The sequence below is a fragment of the Platalea leucorodia genome (assembly GCF_965183815.1).
Source record: "Platalea leucorodia genome assembly, chromosome: W".
NCBI lineage: Eukaryota > Metazoa > Chordata > Aves > Pelecaniformes > Threskiornithidae > Platalea > Platalea leucorodia.
In genome coordinates this window covers 189,331-210,366 of record NC_138859.1, presented here as the reverse complement: position 1 = coordinate 210,366, position 21,036 = coordinate 189,331, and the positions used below count along the sequence as shown (strand labels likewise).

General features: G+C 66.7%; 3 protein-coding genes across 3 annotated transcripts; 1 reads left to right on the top strand and 2 right to left on the bottom strand.

The window, feature by feature from the left end:
* Positions 1-215: 215 nt before the first annotated feature.
* Positions 216-2,375, bottom strand: LOC309601692 (myosin regulatory light chain 2, atrial isoform-like; the record flags this gene model as incomplete). Its single annotated transcript, XM_082334859.1, has 7 exons — positions 216-317; positions 597-645; positions 753-831; positions 931-1,035; positions 1,525-1,600; positions 1,721-1,831; positions 2,361-2,375. The coding sequence occupies 7 exons, from the start codon at positions 2,373-2,375 to the stop codon at positions 216-218; spliced, it is 537 nt and encodes a 178-aa protein (XP_082190985.1).
* A 1,958-nt stretch (positions 2,376-4,333) lies between these two features.
* LOC309601654 (hexokinase-4) lies at positions 4,334-10,655 on the bottom strand (the record flags this gene model as incomplete). Its single annotated transcript, XM_082334812.1, has 10 exons — positions 10,562-10,655; positions 7,722-7,884; positions 7,439-7,593; positions 7,087-7,206; positions 6,900-6,995; positions 6,549-6,648; positions 5,511-5,694; positions 5,063-5,218; positions 4,577-4,810; positions 4,334-4,478 (listed from the first exon to the last, which is right to left on the bottom strand). Exons 1-10 carry the CDS (start codon positions 10,604-10,606, stop codon positions 4,334-4,336), a joined length of 1,398 nt encoding a protein of 465 aa, XP_082190938.1. The 5' UTR covers positions 10,607-10,655.
* A 3,039-nt stretch (positions 10,656-13,694) lies between these two features.
* LOC309601535 (synaptobrevin homolog YKT6-B) lies at positions 13,695-19,842 on the top strand. The gene is made up of 7 exons (XM_082334583.1): positions 13,695-13,832; positions 16,684-16,766; positions 17,405-17,505; positions 18,068-18,172; positions 18,340-18,405; positions 18,920-19,021; positions 19,415-19,842. The coding sequence occupies exons 1-7, from the start codon at positions 13,729-13,731 to the stop codon at positions 19,448-19,450; spliced, it is 597 nt and encodes a 198-aa protein (XP_082190709.1). The 5' UTR covers positions 13,695-13,728; the 3' UTR covers positions 19,451-19,842.
* Positions 19,843-21,036: the final 1,194 nt, after the last annotated feature.

Sequence of the window (21,036 nt, the reverse complement as noted above, 5' to 3'; positions counted from 1 at the left end):
TGGGAGCCCGTCCTTTGCAGGGGGGCTGTCCCTTGCGTTGGGGACACGCCAGCTCCACAGGGACACCGGGAGCCATGCGAGGGTGCAAAGCCCAGGCTGAACAGAGCCACCTCCCTCCCTGGGGCCACTGCAGACGGACAGACGGACAAGATCCCCTCGTTTGGTGGTTTATTTGGCCAGAGCGAGCGGCGGAGGGCGGGGGACCCGCTGTCCCCTCAGTCCTCCTTCTCGTCCCCGTGGGTGATGATGTAGCACAGGGACTTGTAGTCGATGTTCCCCGAGACGTCGATGGGCGTCACCGCGAACATCTGCTCCACCTGTGGAGGACGGGGACCCTGGGGACAGGGACTATGGGGGACACACGGGGACCTTGGGGACAGGGTCTTTGGGGGACACATGGGGAGCTGGGGCTGGGGGCTGTGTCCCCCTCCCCACATCTCCCCGTGGGCAGGCAGAGCCGGGTGTCCTGGGCACCCACTCCCCCCGAGGGTCCTGTTGTCCCCCCTCGTGCAGGGACACTGTGAGGGGACGGGGTGGGCAGGGGCCAGCGCAGGGGACGGGGATGGGGACGGTGACGGCCAGGGGAGCCGCCTCACCTCCTCTGGGGAGAACTTATCCGCCTGGGTCAGGAGGAGCTGCTTAAACCTGCGGGAAGAGGGAACGGCTGAGCCCGGGGTCGGCTCCCGTCCCCCGCCCGGGGGAGGCAGGATCTGGCCGGGTGCCCCGAGGGGTCCCTGCTGTCCCCCGCTCACTCGTCCTTGTTCACGGTGCCGGTGCCGGCGGGGTCGAAGAGCTTGAAGGCGTTGAGGATGGACTCCTCAGGGTCGGTGCCTGGCGGGGAGGTGTTAGGTGGGGCTTGGGGCTGACCCCTGGGGGTGTCGGGGTGTCAGGGGTGTTGGGGGGTGTCGGGGGACACCCGGGGCCGCTCACCGTTCAGCTTCTCCCCGAAGAGCGTCAGGAAGACGGTGAAGTTAATGGGCCCCTTCCCCTCCTTCAGCATCTCCTCCAGCTCCGCGTCACTCACGTTCGTCTTCCCTGGGGGGGGGACACGGTGACAAGGCCACGTGGCACCGGGGACAGCCTGGCCCCGGGAGGGGAGAGGCGGCACCGGAGATGCCAGCGGGAGCGCGGGGACGTGTCCCTCGGGAGATAAAGCCAGTGGTTCCCTCGGCGCGCCCGGGCGGCCCCGGCTGTCACCGCCCCGGGCTTCGCACCGTCACTGGCCCCGCACTTGGCACGGTCACTTCCCTGTGCCTGGCACCACATCTGTCCCCACACTGGGCACTGGCACCATCACCCCCTTGGCACTGGCACCGTCACCCACTTGGCGCCATCGCCGGCACCATCACTGCCACGGGCTTGGCACCGTCACCGTCCCCACCCTTGGCACTGCCACCGACCCTGCGATTGGCATCACCGCCGTCCCCAGCTTGGCACCGTCACTGTCCCCTGCCACTGTTACCACCCCGACTCGGCGCCGCAGCCGTCCCCGTCCCCGTCGCGTCCCTGCGCGGCGCCACTGACCCAGCTGTGTGTAGGTCTCCTTCAGGTCCGTCTTGGTGATGATCCCGTCCCGGTTCTGGTCGATGCAGCTGAAGGCCTGGAGCAGAGCGGGCGAGGGGGTCGGGGGGGACGAGCCCGGGGACCCCCCCACCCTGGGACCCCCTGCTCTGGGATCCCCCACCCGGGACCCCCCACCCGGGACCCCCCGCCCCGTTACCTCCTTGAACTCCTGGATCTGCGACTGCTCGAACATGGAGAAGACGTTGGAGGAGCGGCGCTGCGCCCGCCTGGCCGCCGCCCTGCCGCGCGTGCCCGCCCTCCTGCTGGCCTGCGGGAGCCAACCGGGGCGCGGGGAAGCCTTGGTCCGGCCCCGGCCAATCAGAGCACAGGGAATCCTTTTTGTTTGGCCCCGGCCAATCGGAGCGTAGGGAATCCCTTTTTGGTCCCACAGCCAATCAGAGTGCAGGGAATCCCTTTTGTTTGGCCCTGGCCAGTCGGAGCACAGGGAATCCCTTTTTGGTCCTCCAACCAATCAGAGCACAGGGAATCCCTTTTGTTTGGCCTTGGCCAATCGGAACAGAGAGAATCCTGCTGGCTGAGGGCTGCCGCCAATCAGAGCACAGGGAATCCACTTTTGGCCACGGCCATGAGCACAGGGAACCCTACTGCTGCTGGGCGCAGCCAATCAGAACACAGGGAATCCTGCTGGCTGCTGGCCGCAGCCAATCAGAACACAGGGAATCCTGCTGGCTGATGCCCAGGGTGCCCCCCGACGCCCAAGGATGACCCCGACACCCTGAGACGTTCCCGGATCCTGGGGTGGCCCCAGGCGTCCCAGGGTGGCCCCGGCCCCCCACGATGGCCCCTACCATGGGCTGACTCCCAACAGCCCGAGGGGGTCCCAGACCTGGGGTGCCCCCGACCCCCAGAGGGAACCCAACACCCCGGGATGCCCCCGGAGGACCTCAGCACCCTGGGGTGCCCCCAGGCAGACCCCAACACCCCGGGATGCCCCCGGAGGACCTCAGCACCCTGGGGTGCCCCCAGGCAGACCCCAACACCCCGGGATGCCCCAGGAGGACCTCAATCCCTGGGGTGCTCGCACACACCCAGAGGGACCCCAACACCCTAGGGTGCCCCCAGACCTCCCCCCAACACCCTGGGGTGCTCAAGACCCGCGGATGGACCCCAACACCCTGGGGTACCACCAGACTCTCAGAGGGACCCAACACCCTGGGGTGCTCCCGACTCCCAGGGGGACCCCAACACCCTGGGTGCCCCTGGAGGACCTCAGCACCCTGGGGTGCCCCCAGGCAGACCCCAACACCCCTGGGGTGCTTGCACACACCCAGAGGGACCCCAACACCCTAGAGTGCCCCCAGACCCCCCCCCAACACCCTGGGGTGCTCGAGACCCTCGGATGGACCCCAACACCCTGGAGTACCACCAGACTCTCAGAGGGACCCAACACCCTGGGGTGCCCCAGACCCTCAGAGGGACCGCAACACCTGGGGGTGCCCCAGGAGGACCCCAAAACCCTGGGGTGCCCCCAACCCTCAGAGGGACCCCACACACCCTGGGGTGCCCCAGGAGGACCTCAACACCGTGGGATGCCCCAGACCCCCAGGGGGACCCCCAACATCTTGGGGTGCCACCAGACCCCCAGGGGGACCCCAAAACCCTGCCCTGGACCCTCTGGGGAACCCAACACCCCAGGGTGCCCACCATCCCTAGAGGGACCCCAACATCCTGGGGTGCCCCAAACCTTCAGGGCGATCCAAATCCCTGGGGTGCCCCAGACCCCCAGAGGGACCCCGACACCCTGGGGTGCCCCCAGTCCCCCCCACAGCATCCCCACGCCCTGGGGCACCCCATCCCTGGTGCCTGGGGTGTCCCCGGCCGCACTCACCATCCCCGCCGCAGCCCTGGGCTGGGGCTCCCCGGGGCGCCCCGGCTTTTATCCCCCCCTTATCACCCCAGGCTAAATCGGGCAGCGGACGCGGGCGGGCGGCCGAGCCAAACTTGGCGCTGGCGCCGGGTGCTGACACCGCGGGGCTGTGCCGGACACAAGCCAGGCCGGGCCCCCCGGCTGTCACCGGAGCAGGGGACACTATTTTTGGCTGCTTGGGAAGGGGGCCAAGCCACGGCACATTTTTGGGGTGGGCTGGGACCCGCTGGGTTTTGGGGTCCTGCCGCTGGCGGGAGCAGGATTTAGCCCCTGGCGGGGGTCTGTGCCCCCTTTTGGGGGGGTCAGTGCTGGGAGGGGGAGGCTGGGGTGCCCCCAGGCTCTGCCCCCCACCCTGCGTCTGTTGCGGGGACAAGGCTGGAGGGGATCCCCAGAAATCGGTGCTGCGGCACGGCCGGCACAGCTCCGGCGCACCCCAGTCGGTCTCTGCACCTCCGGGGCTCACTGGTGGGGGCCACCCCGGCCCCCTCTGTCCCCAGGTCCTCCCCAACCAGCCCCTCACCCCTTGGCCAGCCCCCCGGGGGGTCTCAGTCCCAGCACAGGGGCTGGGGGGGTGCACGGGGGTCCCGCTCCCCACGGCCGGGTCCCCAGCGGGGCCAGGGAGGCGCAGGATGACCCCGCAGACGTGGGGCAGCCCCACGGGGGGGTCTCCCCGCTGGCACGAGGAAGACGAGGAGCTCTCGCTCAAGCGGCCCCAGAGGAGAAGTCCACGCAAACCCCGTTTATTGGGGAGCCAGGAGCCGCCTTCGCCAGCGGCAAATCCCTTCCCACGTCCGTCTCTGCTCCTCGCAGAGCTCCGAGCGGGACCGCCGTCCTCCCACCCCCCAGGCCATCATCATCCTCATCCTCCACCCGAGTCCTCTCTCACTGCCCCATCATGCAGGCCATTTTGCAGGCGACGGCCGAGATGAGCGCGGCCCCACGGCCGCTGCCTTCCTCCGACTGGATGAAGGTGATGTCGCAGCCGGGCGTCAGCTGCCGAACCGTGGCGTGGAAGCGGTCCTTGAAGCTGTCAGAGGGGAAAAAAACGGGGTCAAGGCTTGGGAGATGCAGGAGGAGGAGGAAGAAGGGGACCACGGTGGGAGGAAGGCTCCCAGGGATCTTCACCTGGGATGGAGCTTGTAGACGGAGCCGTCGACCCCCACGGTGATTTTGAGGGTCTCCTGGCTCCGGCTTTCCCGCATGCGGTTGATGACGCCGGCCAGCCCGGCCGAGCACATCTGGGCGGCGCGGGTGGAGACGCTCTCGCAGACCATCCGCACGATGTCACAGTCTGTCCCCGAGGGCAGCAGCTCGAAGGCCGTCAGGATGTTGTAGATCTGCTTGCGGTCGCCGGAGTCGCTGGGACAGGGAGAGAGGGGTGCGTCGGTCAGGGGACGGGGGGACACGGGGACCCCGTGCGGGGCGGTTATAGAGCGCTGGCGTGGGGTGACGGGACAGGGGACCCCAATGTGGGACAGCCTGGCGTGGGGTGACAGGACAGACACCCTGATGCGCCTGTGCGGTTACGGGACGGAAGACCCCAGTGTGGGGCAGCACAGCAGGCTGGTTTGGGGGTGCCGGCCCCCCGCCGCGGCCCCGCCAGCCCCGTACCTCTCGATCTGCGACACGAAGCGGGTCTCGAAGGTCCCACGGGTCTTGAGCTTCTCGGAGGCCTCCCCGTTGAAGAGCAGGTTCTCGTCCACCAGCTTCAGCAGCACCAGCCGGACGATCTCTCCCATGTACTTCCCCCCGATGATCTTCTCGTAGCTGGGGGGGGACACAGGCGAGGGGGCGGCCGTCAGGGCCGGGATATGGGGGGCCACGTCCCGCGGCACCCCCTCTTTCCTTCCCCCCCCTTGCCGGACGCATCCCCGCACGTGGGCACGGCGGCCGGGGCGAAGGACCCCCGCTTTGGGGGTACCTGTGCTGAGCTGCTCCAGCCTCAGCTGAGCCCAGTGTGGTGAGGGCGGGCAGGGGGAAAGAGAAGGGTGGGCGGAGGGGACGCGGCCGGGGATGGCGGGGGGACGCCCAGAGGAACTGGATCTGTCCTATTCCTTACAGTTGCTGACCGGGGTTAAGTGAGGTCTCGTCCACCACGCGGTCGTATTCCAGGAGGAACTCGTCCAGCTCCCCCGAGGCGCCGAAGGCCCCCCACTCCGTGTTGACGCACATCCGCCCCTCGTCGCCCTCCACCAGCTCCACGTTCTGCATCTCCTCCATGTAGCAGGCATTGCAGCCCGTCCCTGCCAGCGGGAACCGGGGATGGGAGCGGGTGGTGGTGGCGGGGGACAGCGCTGACCCCCAGCACCCGCGTCCCGCCTGTCCTGACGGCTCCGTGGGGCAACCAGCGCCGTGGCTGGGGGGCTGCGCTCGGAGCTGTACGTCCCCATCCTGATGCGGATCGGGAAGCTCAGCCTCCTGCTCCCCCCGATCCTTCCCCACGGCCCCAGCCGGCTGCGTGTCCCTGGTGGGTGTCAGGGACGGCCACCGCGGGGTCCCAGGGGCTCCGGCTGCTGCGCAGTGAGGGCAGCCTGGCCTCCGGAGGAGCTGATAAACAGCCCGGTGCTGGCGGCGCGGTGTTTACCCAGGCCGAGGGGACGGTGTGAGCCAGTGCGGAAAGCCCAGATGGCCGCATGGTTGATGGCACTAAAGCCAGCGTGGGTCTGGAGGATGGCGGGGGGCTGCTCCCCTGCGGGGGACAAAGGAGCCTGCGGGGTTCAAACCCATCCCCACCTCCCGGGCTCCCCGGCACGGCCAGCGCTGGCCACCTTCAGTGGGTCCCCAGCCGTACGGTGAGACGCCGGAGCCACCGGCAGCCTGGAGAAAGAATGGCTCTTGGGGACAGACCCGCGCCCTGGGTGAGCAGACCCCCTCTCCACCCCAAAGGTGCCCCCGCCACCGTGCCGGGGCCAGGCGATGCCATCCGGCGTCCCAACCTCGGGAGGACCTCGGCAGGGCGCCGCTGCCAACCCCCTGTCCCTGGTGGGCGTCCCCAAAAGGGACAAGCCCCTGCTCGCAGCAGGGGAGCGTGAGCGGGGCCGTGGGAACGGTTCCCCCCTGGCCTGCTGCGTGTCCCTGCGGGAAGGGGCCGTCTTACCCACAATCATCCCAACCTCGCACCGGTGATCTTCGTAGTAGCAGGAGATCATCGTGGCCACCGTGTCGTTCACCATCGCCACCACGTCCATCTCGAAGTCCTGGGGAGGGGAGAGGGACCATCGGGGTCTCGCCGGGGGTGTGGGCTGTGCCGCAGCAGGCGGGTCTGGGGGGGGGGGGGGGTCCCGAGGGCGAGGATGCAGGCATGTGTCACACACTTGCGTGTGCGCACGCGTGGAACGACCCTTCCCGGGGACACGCCAGGCTCCAGCGGCCCCATCGTGGGGACAGCCAGGGGTGCTGGGGTCTCCCCACCACTGCGGTACTGGCACAAACCGTACGATCATCTCACCCCTCGCCGTTTGATGGCGTCTCTCAGGAGCCCAACCACGTTGTTCCCTTCCGCGCCAGAGGCTTTGAAGCCCTTGGTCCAATTCAGGAGGATGCCCTGGAGCAAGGGTAAGACCGAAATGGGGCTGTGGGTGTAGCTGGGTCCTGGGGACCCCCCGAGTCCTCGTGCTGCCCGGCCACCCCCTCACCTTGTCGATGTCCTCGTGCCGCACGGGGAAGGAGAAGGTGAAGCCCAGGGGCAGCTTTTTGTGCTTCATCTGGTGCTTGTCCAGGAAATCGGAGATGCACTCGGAGATGTAGTCGAAGAGCTGGAAGAGAGGAGGTCCAGCCTTCGCCGGGGGCTGTCCCCCATCCTCCCACCGCCTGCAGCCGGCCACCACCCCACCACGGGTCCCCAGTGCGTGGCCACATCCCTGCCACCCCCCGGAGGGATGAGGGATGCCCCCACCAGCGTCCCCACCGAAACGCGGCACGGCGTGCCCCTGCCCGGTGACGGGGACCGTGCGGGAGGGGACGGGACGCCCCGCGTGCCCAGCTCACCATCTCGGCCGTCCCCGTCATGGCGTCCTCCGGGATGGAGTACATCTGGTGCTTCGTCTTCACCTTCCACTGCCCTTCCTCCCCCTCGCCCACTTTCACCAGCATCACGCGGAAATTGGTGCCGCCGAGGTCCAGCGACAGGAAATCTCCGACCTCTGCAAAGCCGGGAGGTGACCGGCTCGGGGGGGGCTCGGCCTCCTGCACCGAGCTCGGCGAGGTCCGGGGAAGAGGTGACATGGCAAAGGACCCGGAGCGATGCCCGAGGGGCCCGGCAGTGCCGTACCTGAGCCCTCGGGTGTGGAGCGGACGTAGGTGGGCAGCATTTTGACGGAGGCTTCCTCATGCGTCTCCAGCTTTAGCCCTCGGTCCATCTCTTTTTGCATCCGGTACATCACCTTCTTCAGGTCCTCCTCCTTCAGCCGAAACTCCGACAGGATCTGCTCCACCTGCGGCAGGACGGATGGTATCAGCTGGGGATGGGGGATATGGGACCCGGCTGGCCTGAACCGCAATAAATAATCCAAATTTTCCTTCCCCTGGCCCTGCTTTTCCCCATCAGCACACAGACACCCCGAAACACCTTATCCCATCTCTCCACTATCCTGCCTCCAACCTAACGGACACGCTGGTGAATCCGCACGACCAGCACGAGCCGCTGCTGGCCCCAGATCCTCTCCCGGCGCAGCCTGTCAGATGGTCCCCGTGCCGTCGCTTTCAGCCCATTGATTTTCCACAAGCTCGGATGGTTGACACCACATTGAAGCCGGCGCCATTCCAGCAGGCCTCGGACCAGTGACCTGGGACGTCCCATCCTGCCGAACCCCAGAGTCTTTCCCAGCAAGGAGCACTTCCAGCAATCCCATTTAGGAGCTCAGCAGCTCCCACCAAGGATGCGGGACCCCTCCGTGTCTGCGACGAGGATGCTGCGTTCTCCGTCCCCTGGGAGCCGGGAGCATCCCTCTCCCTGTATCCCCCTGGGAATTGCGGGTACCATTTTCCGCCCATCGAACTTGGCACGAAAGGGGGGCCAAGGGCAGGCAGCCCGGACCGCGGGCGGGATATAAAAACTATTCTCAGGAAATGCTCCCTTGCCTCGCTACCAGGGAGAATCGCAGGGCCCACTCGAGGGAAGCGCCTGGCAGGCAGGACCTGTATTTACCCTTTACGTAGCAACCCCAGGCTCCGCCGCCGGCGCAGCCTCCATTAGCCACGGCACGTAATCGGGGGCAGGCAGCCCCGGGCTGTCAGATGGAGCTGGCGGGGGGAGAGAGCGCGCTTGCGGCTTGGCCAGATGCAGCCGGCGGCATTAGAGGGCTCATTAGTCACTGGGATCTGGGCAAGCTTCAAACGCTCCCGCTTGCACTTCTGCCGGCAGACGGATGTTTTCCTCGAGGCTGCTGCTGCTTCCCGATGTGTTTCGGGGTGGGGGGGCTCTGCAAAATGCTTTGGGACGTCGTTTGGAGCATCCCGGTATGGGGAGAGCACACACCGCCTCGGCTCAGCCAAACCTGCAGCTGCTCGCCCCGATCCCCCCAGCGCACCCTGATACCTCGCCCGGCCCCGAACACCGTCCCTCAGCCTCCAGCTCCCTGAGCAGGGGCTGATCCCAAATATCTCCTTGCCCCGAAAGCTCCTGCCCTGCAGAGCACTCGCGCCTGGGCAGGCCTCAGCCACCACCCTCAGCCGGGCGGGATCGCGGCACCCCGGCACCTCTCCAGCCATCCTCCCCGCCCTGTCCCGGTGCCGAAGCCTGGGGGCTCCATTAGCCCTGAACTCCCGAGGTGCCACGAGACAAGATGCCAAGAGACGTGGCTGCACCACGGAGGATGCCGCCGTGCTGGGGGATGCCACCGGCCACCCCAGAAAGGGACCGGGGCAGCCCAAGGCAGCACCGTGGTGAGGTTTTCCACGACCCGGAGGGTGTTCAGCCCAGGATGGCTGGAAAAATCCTGCCAGGAAAAGTGTGGAGCTGGATTAGACCATCTCGCCTGAGCTGTCGGCTGAAGGTATTCAGCATGAAGCCATCCTGTGGCACTGTTCGGCACATGAGCACCAAATTTGCCGCGGCCAGAGGGTCCCCGTCCCCAGGGCCGGCACCCGCGAGTGGCACCCCAGGGTCTGAGTTTTATTTCTCCAACATTTTTTCCATCTCGGGTGCCGCGTGTCCCGACTCATCCCTTCTCTTGCCTCCGAAACAAGGGGTTTCACTCTTCCTCGGCAGGATTTGGCTCTTCCCATGCCACCGAAACCGGCTCTCGGCTTCCCAAGGAAACTGTTTGCTCTGACACATCCCACAAAGGGGACAAAGCTGGGAACCACGCGGCCGAAGGTTGCAGTGGCCGGCGATGCCCGACTCTGCCAGCCACGCACTCCTGCCCCAGCACGTGCCATGTCCCCTCGGTGTCCCCTTGGACATCCCGGTCCGCAGCTGGGAGGCATCTCGCTGTCCTCACCCATGGCACAGCCCCATCAGCTCAATCCATCCGGGAGAGGAGATGGGAGCAGCTGCCCCCAACCAACGTTTGGCCAGGGATGAGCCGGGTGCCGTCCTTCTGGGTGCCTCGGGGACAATGTGACGACCAGCCGAAGGAGGTGACAGGCCCCATCTTGTCCCAGGGATGGCAGCTGCTTGGTTGGCAGCAAGATGCCAACGGCAATGCCTGGACAGCGGGAGCATCCCAGCCAGGCGGTGCAGTCCCACAGGCATTCCCGGCTCCGTCCCGGGTCCTCGGTGGCACGGGGATGGGGCACGGCCCGTGCCGTGCCGAGATCCGGTGCACCAAAACCCAGAGCCCTGGCTCGTGGCGCTGGGTCCCCTCCCCGGAGCGTGCCGGGGGGTGACCTCCGGGACGGCGACCCCCCTGGGCACGTCGGGGCTGACGCCGGGCTGCACGGCTTTGCCTCTGGAGCTGACGTCCGACCCGCTAGCTGTCCTCCCCTCCCGGCTACCTCCGTCCCCAAGCGGAACCTTGCCCGGCAGCAGACGCCATCAGCGCCTGGCCGCTCGCCGCAGGGAGGGCTGGCAGCCCGGGGAGGATCTGCACCGCTGCCCGCATCCGCGGGGTGCCCCCCGCCCCATCTCCCCGCCAGTCACCCCTGGGATCGCCCCGGCGGCAGCCTCACCTTCTCCTTCCTGCCGCTCTCCATCCTGGCTCGGTGATCCAGCATGGGGGCAGCCGTCGGGGCGGGGTGGGCTGCGGGCCGAGCCGTCCCCCCGCCAAGCCCCGGGCACCCCGCCGCCACACCTGGCCCAGGGAGCGAGCCCCCTTCCCCGTCCCGGCAGTCGTCCGGCCGGCACTGGGCTGCTCCGTCCCTCGCTCCGCCGGGGGATGCTCCACTTTCGCCGCTTTATCTCATCCGATGCCCGGCAGCGGCCGCCTCCTCTCCGGCACCCGCTGAGGGGGGGTCCCGCTCTCCCCCCCCGGCCTCCGGACCCTCAAGCGGAGGGGCAGGGAGAGGGGCCCGGCACCCCGGCGCGCTCAGCCCTCTCACCCCACATCTCGGGGCCGCAGCCCTCTGTGCCGGCGGGGATGCTCGTCACGCTCTTCCCACTCGCTTCCTTTCACCAGTAAATTTATTTTACCGGACGGTTTTCAGCGCGGCGAGGGGTCGCGAGCCCACCCCGGTGGGTTTCTACAGGCAGCAGGGAAGTCCTGGTGCAGTGGCGAGGCTTGGCCGGGACCCCTCCCCGCCGGGGGCCGCTGGCCCCGTCATGCGAAGCACCACGCCCCGGGCCACCCGTGTCCCCGCTCCAGTTGTCATATCAACGGCTCGATGTCCTGGTGGCGGTGGCAAGCACTCCACCGGACGGCTTAGCAACCCGGCACGCTCCCATGGAGACCGCGCCGGGCCGGAGGAGCCGGTCGCTCGATGACAAAGGTTACGGACACACGGCGAGGGACGAGGGTGACTGGAAAGTGCTCCGTGCCCCCGGGATGGGAAAAGCTCCGGTGATGCCGGGCGTCGCGGCGGACCGTGGACAGCCACTGGTTTTGGGGGACAGGGACACGGCGTTCCCCTCTTGCCCCTGGGTCGGTGCCGTCAGCCAAGCGTTGGGGGGCACCTGGGGAAACGCAGACTTATGGGGGTCGCAACAGGCAAGAGGACACTTCCAGCCACGGGTGGACCCCAAAACCTCCCGGTGCCGGCCCACGGCGGCGGCCCCTCGCTCACGGAGCTGAGGAGGAAGAAGGAAGGGTCCCCCCGGAGCCTGGGGGGGCCCTGGGGGTGCCGGCAGTCCCGCGGGGGAGCGAGGGGGCTGGGGGCAGGGTTTGGGGTGCAATGGCGGGGCCAGGGTCACCCCACAGCGCCTGCTTCCCACCCTGCCCATGGCCTGGGGGCACCCGTGGGGCGGCGGGGGGGGGGGGCTCAGGCACCCCTGCCCCAGCCGTGGGGGGAGCTGGCCCTATGGGGGGGTCCTCACCCCACAGAGGGGTCCCAAACTCTCGGGGGGTGCACCCACATCTCGTCGGTGGGCCCCACCCCACGGGGGAGAGGGCAGCCGCGCAGAGGAGGCGGCCCCAACCCACGGCGGGGGTCCCGCGCATGGGGCCACGCCACAGAGGGGTCGCCCCACGGGCAGAGCAGCCCCACAGGGGGTCCCCACGCCAGGGAGGGGCCCCCTCACGGGCAGAGCAGCCCCACGGGGGGTCCCCACGCCACGGAGGGGCCCCCTCACGGGCAGAGCAGCCCCACGAGCGCCCCCGCCCCACGGGGGGGGCCCACGCAGGCCCCCGCCCCACAGCGGTCGAGCGCCCCCCGCCGGAGCTCCGGCGGAAGAAGCCCCGCCCCATGACGCCAGGACGGCGCTGATTGGCCGCGAGGGGCGGTGGGCGAGGCGGGAGGGGGGGAGACGGAGCGCTTATTGGTCAAGAGGCTGAGGGGGCGGGGCGAAGTCCGCGCGAGCGCAGAGCGGGCGAGGCCCCGTGGCAGTTGCCCGGGGCCGGTGTCACTTCCGGCCGCCGCGGTTCTGCTTCCGGGTCGGGCTCGTTCTCCCCCTTCCGTCGGCCGCCGCCTCCTCACAGCCCCCTCCGGAGCCGCCGGTACCGCGGGCCGGGCCGGGAGGGCCGGGGGGGATGGGGATGGAGAGCTGGGTTCTGCCTGGTGGCGACGGGGTTCTACCTGCTGGGGCGGGCTGGGCTGGGCTGGCTGGGTTATACTGGGGCGGCGGACTGGGTTAGCTGGGTTACACTGGGGCTGGTGACTGGGCTAGCTGGGTTATACTGGGGCGGGGAACCGGGCTAGCTGGGCTATACTGGGGCGGGGAACCGGGCTAGCTGGGCTATACTGGGGCTGGTGACTGGGCTAGCTGGGCTATACTGGGGCGGGGAACCGGGCTAGCTGGGCTATACTGGGGCGGGGAACCGGGCTAGCTGGGCTATACTGGGGCGGGGAACCGGGCTAGCTGGGCTATACTGGGGCGGGGAACCGGGCTAGCTGGGCTATACTGGGGCGGGGAACCGGGCTAGCTGGGCTATACTGGGGCGGGGAACCGGGCTAGCTGAGCTATACTGGGGCGGGGAACCGGGCTAGCTGGGCTATACTGGGGCGGGGAACCGGGCTAGCTGGGCTATACTGGGGCGGGGAACCGGGCTAGCTGGGCTATACTGGGGCGGGGAACCGGGCTAGCTGGGCTATACTGGGGCGGGGAACCGGGCTAGCTGGGCTATACTGGGGCGGGGAACCGGGCTAGCTGGGCTATACTGGGGCGGGGAACCGGGCTAGCTGGGCTATACTGGGGCGGGGAACCGGGCTAGCTGGGCTATACTGGGGCGGGGAACCGGGCTAGCTGGGCTATACTGGGGCGGGGAACCGGGCTAGCTGGGCTATACTGGGGCGGGGAACCGGGCTAGCTGGGCTATACTGGGGCGGGGAACCGGGCTAGCTGGGCTATACTGGGGCGGGGAACCGGGCTAGCTGGGCTATACTGGGGCGGGGAACCGGGCTAGCTGGGCTATACTGGGGCGGGGAACCGGGCTAGCTGGGCTATACTGGGGCGGGGAACCGGGCTAGCTGGGCTATACTGGGGCGGGGAACCGGGCTAGCTGGGCTATACTGGGGTGGGGAACCGGGCTAGCTGGGCTATACTGGGGCGGGGAACCGGGCTAGCTGGGTTATCCTGGAGTGGGTGTTTAAAGCAGGGAGGGTTTGGGGGAGCCCCAGCCGTGGTGGCAGCAGGGTCCCACCGAGCCCCAGCCCCGCTGGGGGGGCCCCCACCGGCCGCCCGGGCCCCCCGCCCGGCCCCCCCTCACCCCGGCCCCCCTGCGCCCAGGAGAGCGGGAGCCGGCGCCATGAGGCTCTACAGCCTGAGCGTCCTCTACAAGGGAGACCCCAAAGTGCATTTACTGAAGGCCGCCTACGACGTGTCCACTTTCAACTTCTTCCAGCGCTCCAGGTGGGTGCCCGGGGCGCCCGAACCCCCCGAGGGAGACTTGGGGCGGGGGAATCTCCCCTGTGTGCTGCGAGGCCGGCACGTGGCTCGGGCAGGGCCTCGGGGAGAGGGAGTAGAAGCTTTTGGGGGCTTTTCTTTCCTGGTCGGTGGCACCAGGGATGCAGTGGCAGCGGTGACAGGCTTCTCCGAAGGGATAAACCCACCGGAGACACTCCCCTGGGGAGCCGTGAGCCTGCACAGTGCTGCAAAATCCACTTGGAGCCACCTTTCAGCCTCGGGAGTGGAGCGAAACCTCGTTTTCCCTACGAGCCGCCCAGGGCCAGCAGCAGGAGGTCAGGTTTGACCTGGTAACTCGTCGGCCGTAGCCAAGCGGCAAAATCTGGGCGCAGGGAAACACCCCGAGCGCTCGGGTCAGCTGCTCCCCCTCCAGCGAGTGCCTGAGCCTGGTAGTCACGGCGGCTGCTGGGTGCGAGAGGCGAGTGGGAGGAGGCTCCTCTCTGTGTCAGACGAACGAGGCTCGCCTGACACCTCCGCGCTCTTTTTATTTAGGTGTTTGGTTTAATCTTAAACTTTTCCCAGCCCACAAACCTCCGCTCGGGTTATTCTGACAGCTTCGGGTGAGCTGGTTTAGGCCTGAACGCTGATCCGGGCGTCCCGCTGCCCGCTCCGTGCACGCAGAGAGGTCGCGGAGCTCTCTCAGCGGTCGCCCTTGAGCTTGCAGTTGAGGGGAGCTCCCGACAGCCTCTGAAAGCTGTAAAATAAAGCAGGTGCCTGTTGGGAAATGCTCTTTTCCCGGCCCCCAGCTCCAGATGATAAAGGCTTTAGGAAATACTCACCTATAGGACTCGAATTTTCCGTGTCCTGTCCCTGCCAAGATTTTATGGAGCCTCGAGCACATTTGGTTCTGCAATTCCAGTGATAAAGCAAAAATACTGAAGTAAGATTGTCTTAAAAAATACTTTCTTAGCCAAATATGCAAGAGGGATAAAGGAGCTGTGCCAGTGCTGCCAACGCAGGCGCTCGAAGATGGATTGCGGTGGGTGAAGTAATCCCTTAAAAACCCAAATCGCTTCGTAGTCGCAGCTCTCAGTTTGCCAAATCCTGAGAAAATTCCCTGCGTGGTTTTGCCATTGGCTACAGCTGAAAAGAGCCGCTTGCCCGGCAGCTGGCTGGTTCTTTGCCCAAAAAAAAGTCTTGGCTTTTTGGGAACAGCGATGCCGTGCGTGGAGGGTGAGGGGGTGTCTGTGCTCGTCAGTCTCGCAGCTTTTCTCTGGTGGCTAATCCTTGCCCTGGGCTGGTTGCCTGGTTGTGCTTGGAGGGGCTGCTTGCGCCTCGGTGCCTGTGAGAGCGCGGCCTCGGTGTGATATTTAAGGTGCGATTAACTGAAGTTTGGGTTAAAAACGCTGCCTGTACCTTTTTTTGAGGCTGTGGAGTTACCAGAGAGTTGGGTTTGGGGTTCGGGTCTGGGGTGAACGCGGCTGGGGCTCCTGGGAGCCATCGGAGCCCGCGGGCAGGAGGACAGGGCTGGCCTGGCCATGCCAGCGCGGGCCGTCAGCCGTCCAACGTCTGCCGAAGAGTTTAGGAGGGTGAGGAAGGGGGCGTGAGGGAATGAAGTCTTCCGTGGCTGATTCCTCCGGGAGTACTCTTAAATCCTGGAATTGCGGCGGCTGTGGCTGCCAGCAGATCCCCCAGGCCAGGAGGAACGCGTTGGTCCTCTGTTTCTGCTGAAGTTTGATGTTAAGAAATCTTTGGGCTGGTCTTTTCTCTGCAGCGCCTGGAAACCTGTCGGTTCGGAGTCTCGGTGGAGCCGGCATCCGATCGCGTGGTGTCCGGGCTGGGGGAAATGCAAAACCCCTAAGGAACACGTAAAGTGCGAGAGGCAAATCCCCGATCTGGAGTTGCTTCCAGCAGTGGAAGGCAGTGGGGGAGACCGCGGTCTCTGCCGTGCCGGTGTCCGTGTTCGTTGACATTTCCTCGGCGCCGCGTCACGTGAAGCTCCCGTGTTGGTGCGGGGGGTGTTTGAGCAAACTCGGTAATCTGAGCTCCGACAGGTTTCCCTTCCTGGGACTTTCCAGGTGAAGTGGGGAATTTGTCAGCGTTAATCCCGGTGTGTGTTGGGAACGGATCGATTTTGCGCTTGCTCGTGACTTTGGCCTCTTTTCTTTTACTGTGGGGCGAAGGAGAGGGTTTACGTGAGAAGCCTGTCCGGCCCTTGGCAGGGAGCGTGGCTGGGCTCGGGAATGTTATCCAGACTTAGCGTGAGCCCGACTTGAGGATGTTCCTCGACTTTGATCAAACTGGTGGGTAGGTGAGGTGTGTTTGCGGGTCGAGCCCCTCCCCGGCTCGCTGGCGCCTTGCGTGGGGTTGGGGTCAGGGCCCCGAGCACGGGATAAAAGCTCAGGCGAGGGAAGGGGCCGGAGGCCCCCGCAGCCCCTCGCTGCGTGTGAGCAGGGCGCAGCCGCTCGCCAGGCTTCAGCCGGGCAGGTCCGTGGTTCAGCGGAGGTTTGCTGGCTGCTAAATCCCCCAAAAGCAAGTTCAGCCCAAGGACGCGAGTCCCTCGCCACGGCTGGGGAGGGGTGGGCGCTCCCCTGGCCTGGCGAAGCTGGAGGTGTTTGGGTGGTGGCTGCAGCTCTGCATAGGTGCAGGCTCCGGCCTCTTCCCCGAGGAAAACCGACGGCTCGGCCATGTCCCCGCTCCCCAGACGTTGGGGGTTTCGGTCTGCCCAAACCGCCGGGGCCCTGTGGGACAGGTGATCCCCGCCATCGCTGCTGCGCCAGCACGCCCGTGGCTCTCTAGGCCGCACACGGCCCCGGGTCCCCTCGCAGACTCGAGCGCCGATGCTTTGTCTTTGCAGCGTGCAGGAATTCATGACCTTCACGAGCCAGCTGATCGTGGAGCGCTCGGAGCTGGGCAGCAGAGCCTCCGTCAAGGAGCAAGGTAAGAGGATAACCCGGGGTCAGCACGCAGCCGCACGTGCTTCGTTCCTTGTCCGTTTATGATAAAAAACGAGACCTCAAAGCAGTGAAAGGTCGAGCTTCGTTATGCTCCTGGCCGCCCTTGGGACACCTGGAGCTGTTGGGCTGCGTGCCTGCCGCTTGCCGGGTTTGTCCCCTCCCGCGATCTCTGGCCTCTCCTCGCGCCTCCCCGCCCTGCTCCGCGTCCCTCCCGCCCCCTGAGACGCGCAGGGTGCGGCCTGGAGTTGGCCGCTGCAGCCTCTTTAATGACACTCCAGGCTTGTGACAAGTTGTTATTTATGAAAATCAGGCTGAGCACTTCCCCCTCTGGTTTTTGGTTAACGCTGGCAGTACCTGCTGCCCTGGAAAGGCAGTGTCGTGTCCCCACCACGTGGCCAGGCTGCGGTAACCTGCTGAAACACAATTTGGGGCTGATTTTGATCCTCCCTTGAGCCCTTCCCGCTCTCCTAATGAAATCACGTGAAGCGCGGTCACTGAATGAAACCTTCCAGTGCAATTCGTGGGTTGTGGAAGAGCTGCCGGGGCCGGGTGGGAGGCGGCGGGTGCTGGGGGAGGCTCTGGACCTTCCCGCTGCCTCTCTGACGTGAACTCTCTGCCCAGAGTACCTCTGCCACGTGTACGTCCGGAACGACGGGCTGGCCGGCGTGGTGATTGCAGATAACGAGTATCCGCAGCGGGTTTGCTTCACCTTGCTGGACAAGGTGAGCGCGCGGGCCAGGAGCAGCTCCGGGGGCAAGAGTCTGCGGCGGGGCTGCTCCGGGGAGCAAATCCAGATCTTGTGCTCGTGCTCCGATGAGGAAATGGCCCTCCTGCTTGTTAGCTGGGGGCATCAGAGCTGAGCCGAGCGGGACCCGACCGGCCCAAAGACTTCCCGGCCGTGCAGTGGCTTGGCTTTGCCCGCTAGGACTTAGTCCCGGCTCCGCTCTGCTGCCAGCCCAGGCCTTGGCCTCACAACCACCCCGTCCTCCCTGTCTGGCTTGGGTTTTATGGGGGGAAACTGGGTGTCGCTGCGCTCCCGGTGTTGCCAAAATCCGGTGATGACGTGTCAGGCCACCCTGGCAGGGCACAGGGCTTTGGGGACAGTCGGGGATGACCGCCCCTACCTGGCGTAGGCACTGCTCTGTCCGTCGTTTGATGAGGAAGTTGGTTTCTGCCTCTTCCCTCGGTTTGTTCAGAAGGGAACAAGGAGGATGAAGATCTCATTTTTCGAGGAGGAAAATCCCTTCTGGCCAGGCAGTAACCGCCCGCTTCCTTGCGTCGCAGGTGCTGGATGAATTCTCCAGGCAGGTCAGCAAAGTAGACTGGCCTTCGGGATCCCCGGCGACAATCAGCTACGCGGCCTTGGACGGGTACCTCAGCAAATACCAGGTACGGCCCCCGGCTCCTGCACGGAGGCCGGGAAATGCTCCCCACGGCCCCAGCTCTGGAGGTGACGCCTCGGCGTGTGCTGGGACACCGGTGCTGCGGGGCCGTGGCCCGGGGAACGCCGGCGTCCCTGCGGCGGTGGTGCTGACGCCATGTTGTTTCTCTCCGAGAACCCCCGCGATGCCGACCCCATGACCAGAGTGCAGGCGGAGCTGGACGAGACCAAAATCATCCTGGTGAGGAGGACGCTGGGCCCGCGGCTGGGATGCTCCGGCTGGCACAACCGCTCGGGGCTGTGGGGACGCCCTTCGGGGGGCTCGGGTGCAGGGTGGCCCTCCAGGGGCCATCCGGCCCCCTCCATTCCCCGGGGACATTCCCGGTGCTGCTGGAGCTGCTTCTCCCCTTCCCTCCCGGCTCCTCGGGGGCACTGGCTCCCCTCCGCTTCCCTCCTCCAAGCCACGGTCCCTCCCCTGCGCAGCGTTACATCCTCGCATGTCGTCCGCTTTAAGTGACGCGCGTGTGCGGCCGCCTGCACCGAGGGCTCCTCTGCTCCCGCTCGCTGCCACCTTCCCGTCTTTGCTGGGGCTGGGATCGCTCCCTCCCTCGCCGCGGGGCCGGGGCGGCCGTGGAAGGGCAGAGGCTCGTCCCCTCCTGTGCGGATGGGGACGTGGTGGCACCTCCATCTTCTGCTCGGGGCGGGGAGGGCCCGGGGTGCCGGGGCCGGGGCTCAGCGCCGGTTTCTGTCGGCAGCACAACACCATGGAGTCGCTGTTGGAGCGAGGGGAGAAGCTGGACGACTTGGTTTCCAAATCGGAGGTGCTCGGGGCACAGTCCAAAGCCTTCTACAAAACTGTGAGTGCAGATTTGCATCCCAGGGGAGGGTCGCCCCCTCCCCGGAGAGCCAGGGAAGGGCAGAATAAACCCCCAGGGCGGTGGATGCGGGTGCCGGGCAAGGATCGCCGTCCGCCGGCGCAGCTGCTTTGGACCTGGAGGGAGCTCTGTTGCCCAAACCCCAGCTGCGGAGCTCCTCAGCCCCTCGCCTGGGCTGTTCCTTGCCCTGCGGGGTGGAGGCTGATGCCGATCCCGGCCGCGGCAGCTCCCGGCACGGGCTCTGGCTAAGGGGACGGCTGAGGGGGGCAGATCTGTGCCACGAGCCTTCGGCGTGGGGCCACAGGGCCTTTGCCTTCGTGGCGAGCTTCAGGGAGCTGCAGCGAGCGTCACTGCCGGTTTTCCTTCTCTTCCCAGGCTCGAAAGCAGAACTCGTGCTGTGAAATCATGTGACGCGGAGCCCGGGGTCTTCTGCTCCGGACCACCAGGCCTTCGCTCCCCTTCGGACCTCACCGCACCCAGGACAGCAAGCAGAAGCCCAGGGTGGGCTCCCAGGTCTGGGCTGCGCTGCAGCGGCCGGGGCCGGGCGTCCTCGGCGCCGCGCGGTTACATGACTTTTTTTCGTCTCGAGGGGATGGCGAGGCCGGTGTTGGGCTGGCGCCCTGCGGGGTGGGGGGAGCGCCGGAGACCCGCTGCCCTCGCTTTTCCCGAGGGCGGCTTGGACCACGGGGCGCCCGGCCGCGCGCCCGCCCCTGCCTTTACACCTGTAACACTAGCCAGCGCCTCGGCCTCCCGGGCGGCCGGGGAGAGAGGAGCCGGGGCTCCCCGGGGCTGCCTGGGGGAACTGGGGGGGGTCTTTGGGGTGAGGGTCCTAAGAGGGAGCCCGGGGGGGTGGGAGAGGGGTGGGAAGGGAAGAAGAGGCGCTTTCCTCTGCTGGGGGAGGCTCGCTGCTGCGTTATCACCTGTTGCCTCCTCAGGAGCTTTTCCCAGTGCCGGTGAGCGGGAAGCTGTGGCGCCCGTCCCCGGGGAAGGGACAGGGCCGAGGCGGTGCCGGGGAGGGGGTCGCCTCTGGGCCCCTTCCCTCTCTTCAGTGGTGGCATGGGGAAGAGCCGAGCTGGGACGGGGGGGCCCCGGGCAGCCCCCAGCCCCCCGTGCCCCTGGCTGGCTCGGGGGCTCTGTCCCCCACTGACGTGCCTGAGCCCCCCGTTTAGGCAGCACGGGGCCGGCTGGAAGCCAGCCCCGGTGCTCAGGGCCGGCGGGCGGCCGGGGGGGCTCGCCGGGCTTCCCCGCGGCTGGGAGCCCCCTCCCCTGCTCCCGGCAGCCTGGGGCCCAGCGCCCGCCAGCTGCCCCGCGGCCCTCGCTGCCTCCTCTTCCTCCTCCTCTGGAAGGGAAAAAGCTTTCGCTCGGGATTGTATCGTGATCGGTGTTGCCTATCGTTTCTGTGCCGCTGGCCGCACCGGCCGGGCAGGGATAAAGTTGTCTTTGGCGGTTGTAGCCCGGCTCCGACTCTCCTTGTGCCTTCCCGGGTCGGGAATCGAGCCGGGGCCGGGAATGGCCACGGGGCGTCCGCGGGGCGAACCGGCGGGTACAGATTGACTCAGCCTTTGCCCTCCGGCTATTTTTTTTTTGGTCAGTTGTTTTTTTCCTCATAATTTATTTGCAGTTTTCCCGAGACAAAAACGAAATCAGAGTCATCTTTTACACTTACAAGGCTCAGAAAGAAAAGACGAAGGGGTTTGGGGCGGGGGGGAGATATGCCGGGGGGGACGGAAAAAGAATGAGAGAAAAGGGGGGGAGAAGAGAAAAATTTGGCAACGATCCACCAGCATTCATGGGACAGTAACAGCTCAGCTCAGCTCCTCGACATACAGCGTTAGCGCCCGAGGTTTGCTCCCGCGCAAAGGGCATGCAGAAAAAAATAATAATAATTTAAAAAAGAAAAAATATCCCCCGGCCCTCCCGCCCCGCACCCCCCCCAGCCAAAAACAGCCCCCAGCAACACACGGCGCCTCCGGACGCAGAGATGGAGGAAGGGGAAG

What these genes read in the sequence shown, in the direction of transcription:
- LOC309601535 (XM_082334583.1), top strand. Translation starts at nt 13,729, where the DNA reads ATGAGGCTCTACAGCCTGAGCGTCCTCTACAAGGGAGACCCCAAAGTG. An exon ending in AGCCTCCGTCAAGGAGCAAG is followed by an intron (nt 16,767 to 17,404) that starts GTAAGAGGATAA and finishes CTCTCTGCCCAG; the next exon opens with AGTACCTCTGCCACGTGTAC. An exon ending in ACGAGACCAAAATCATCCTG is followed by an intron (nt 18,406 to 18,919) that starts GTGAGGAGGACG and finishes TTCTGTCGGCAG; the next exon opens with CACAACACCATGGAGTCGCT.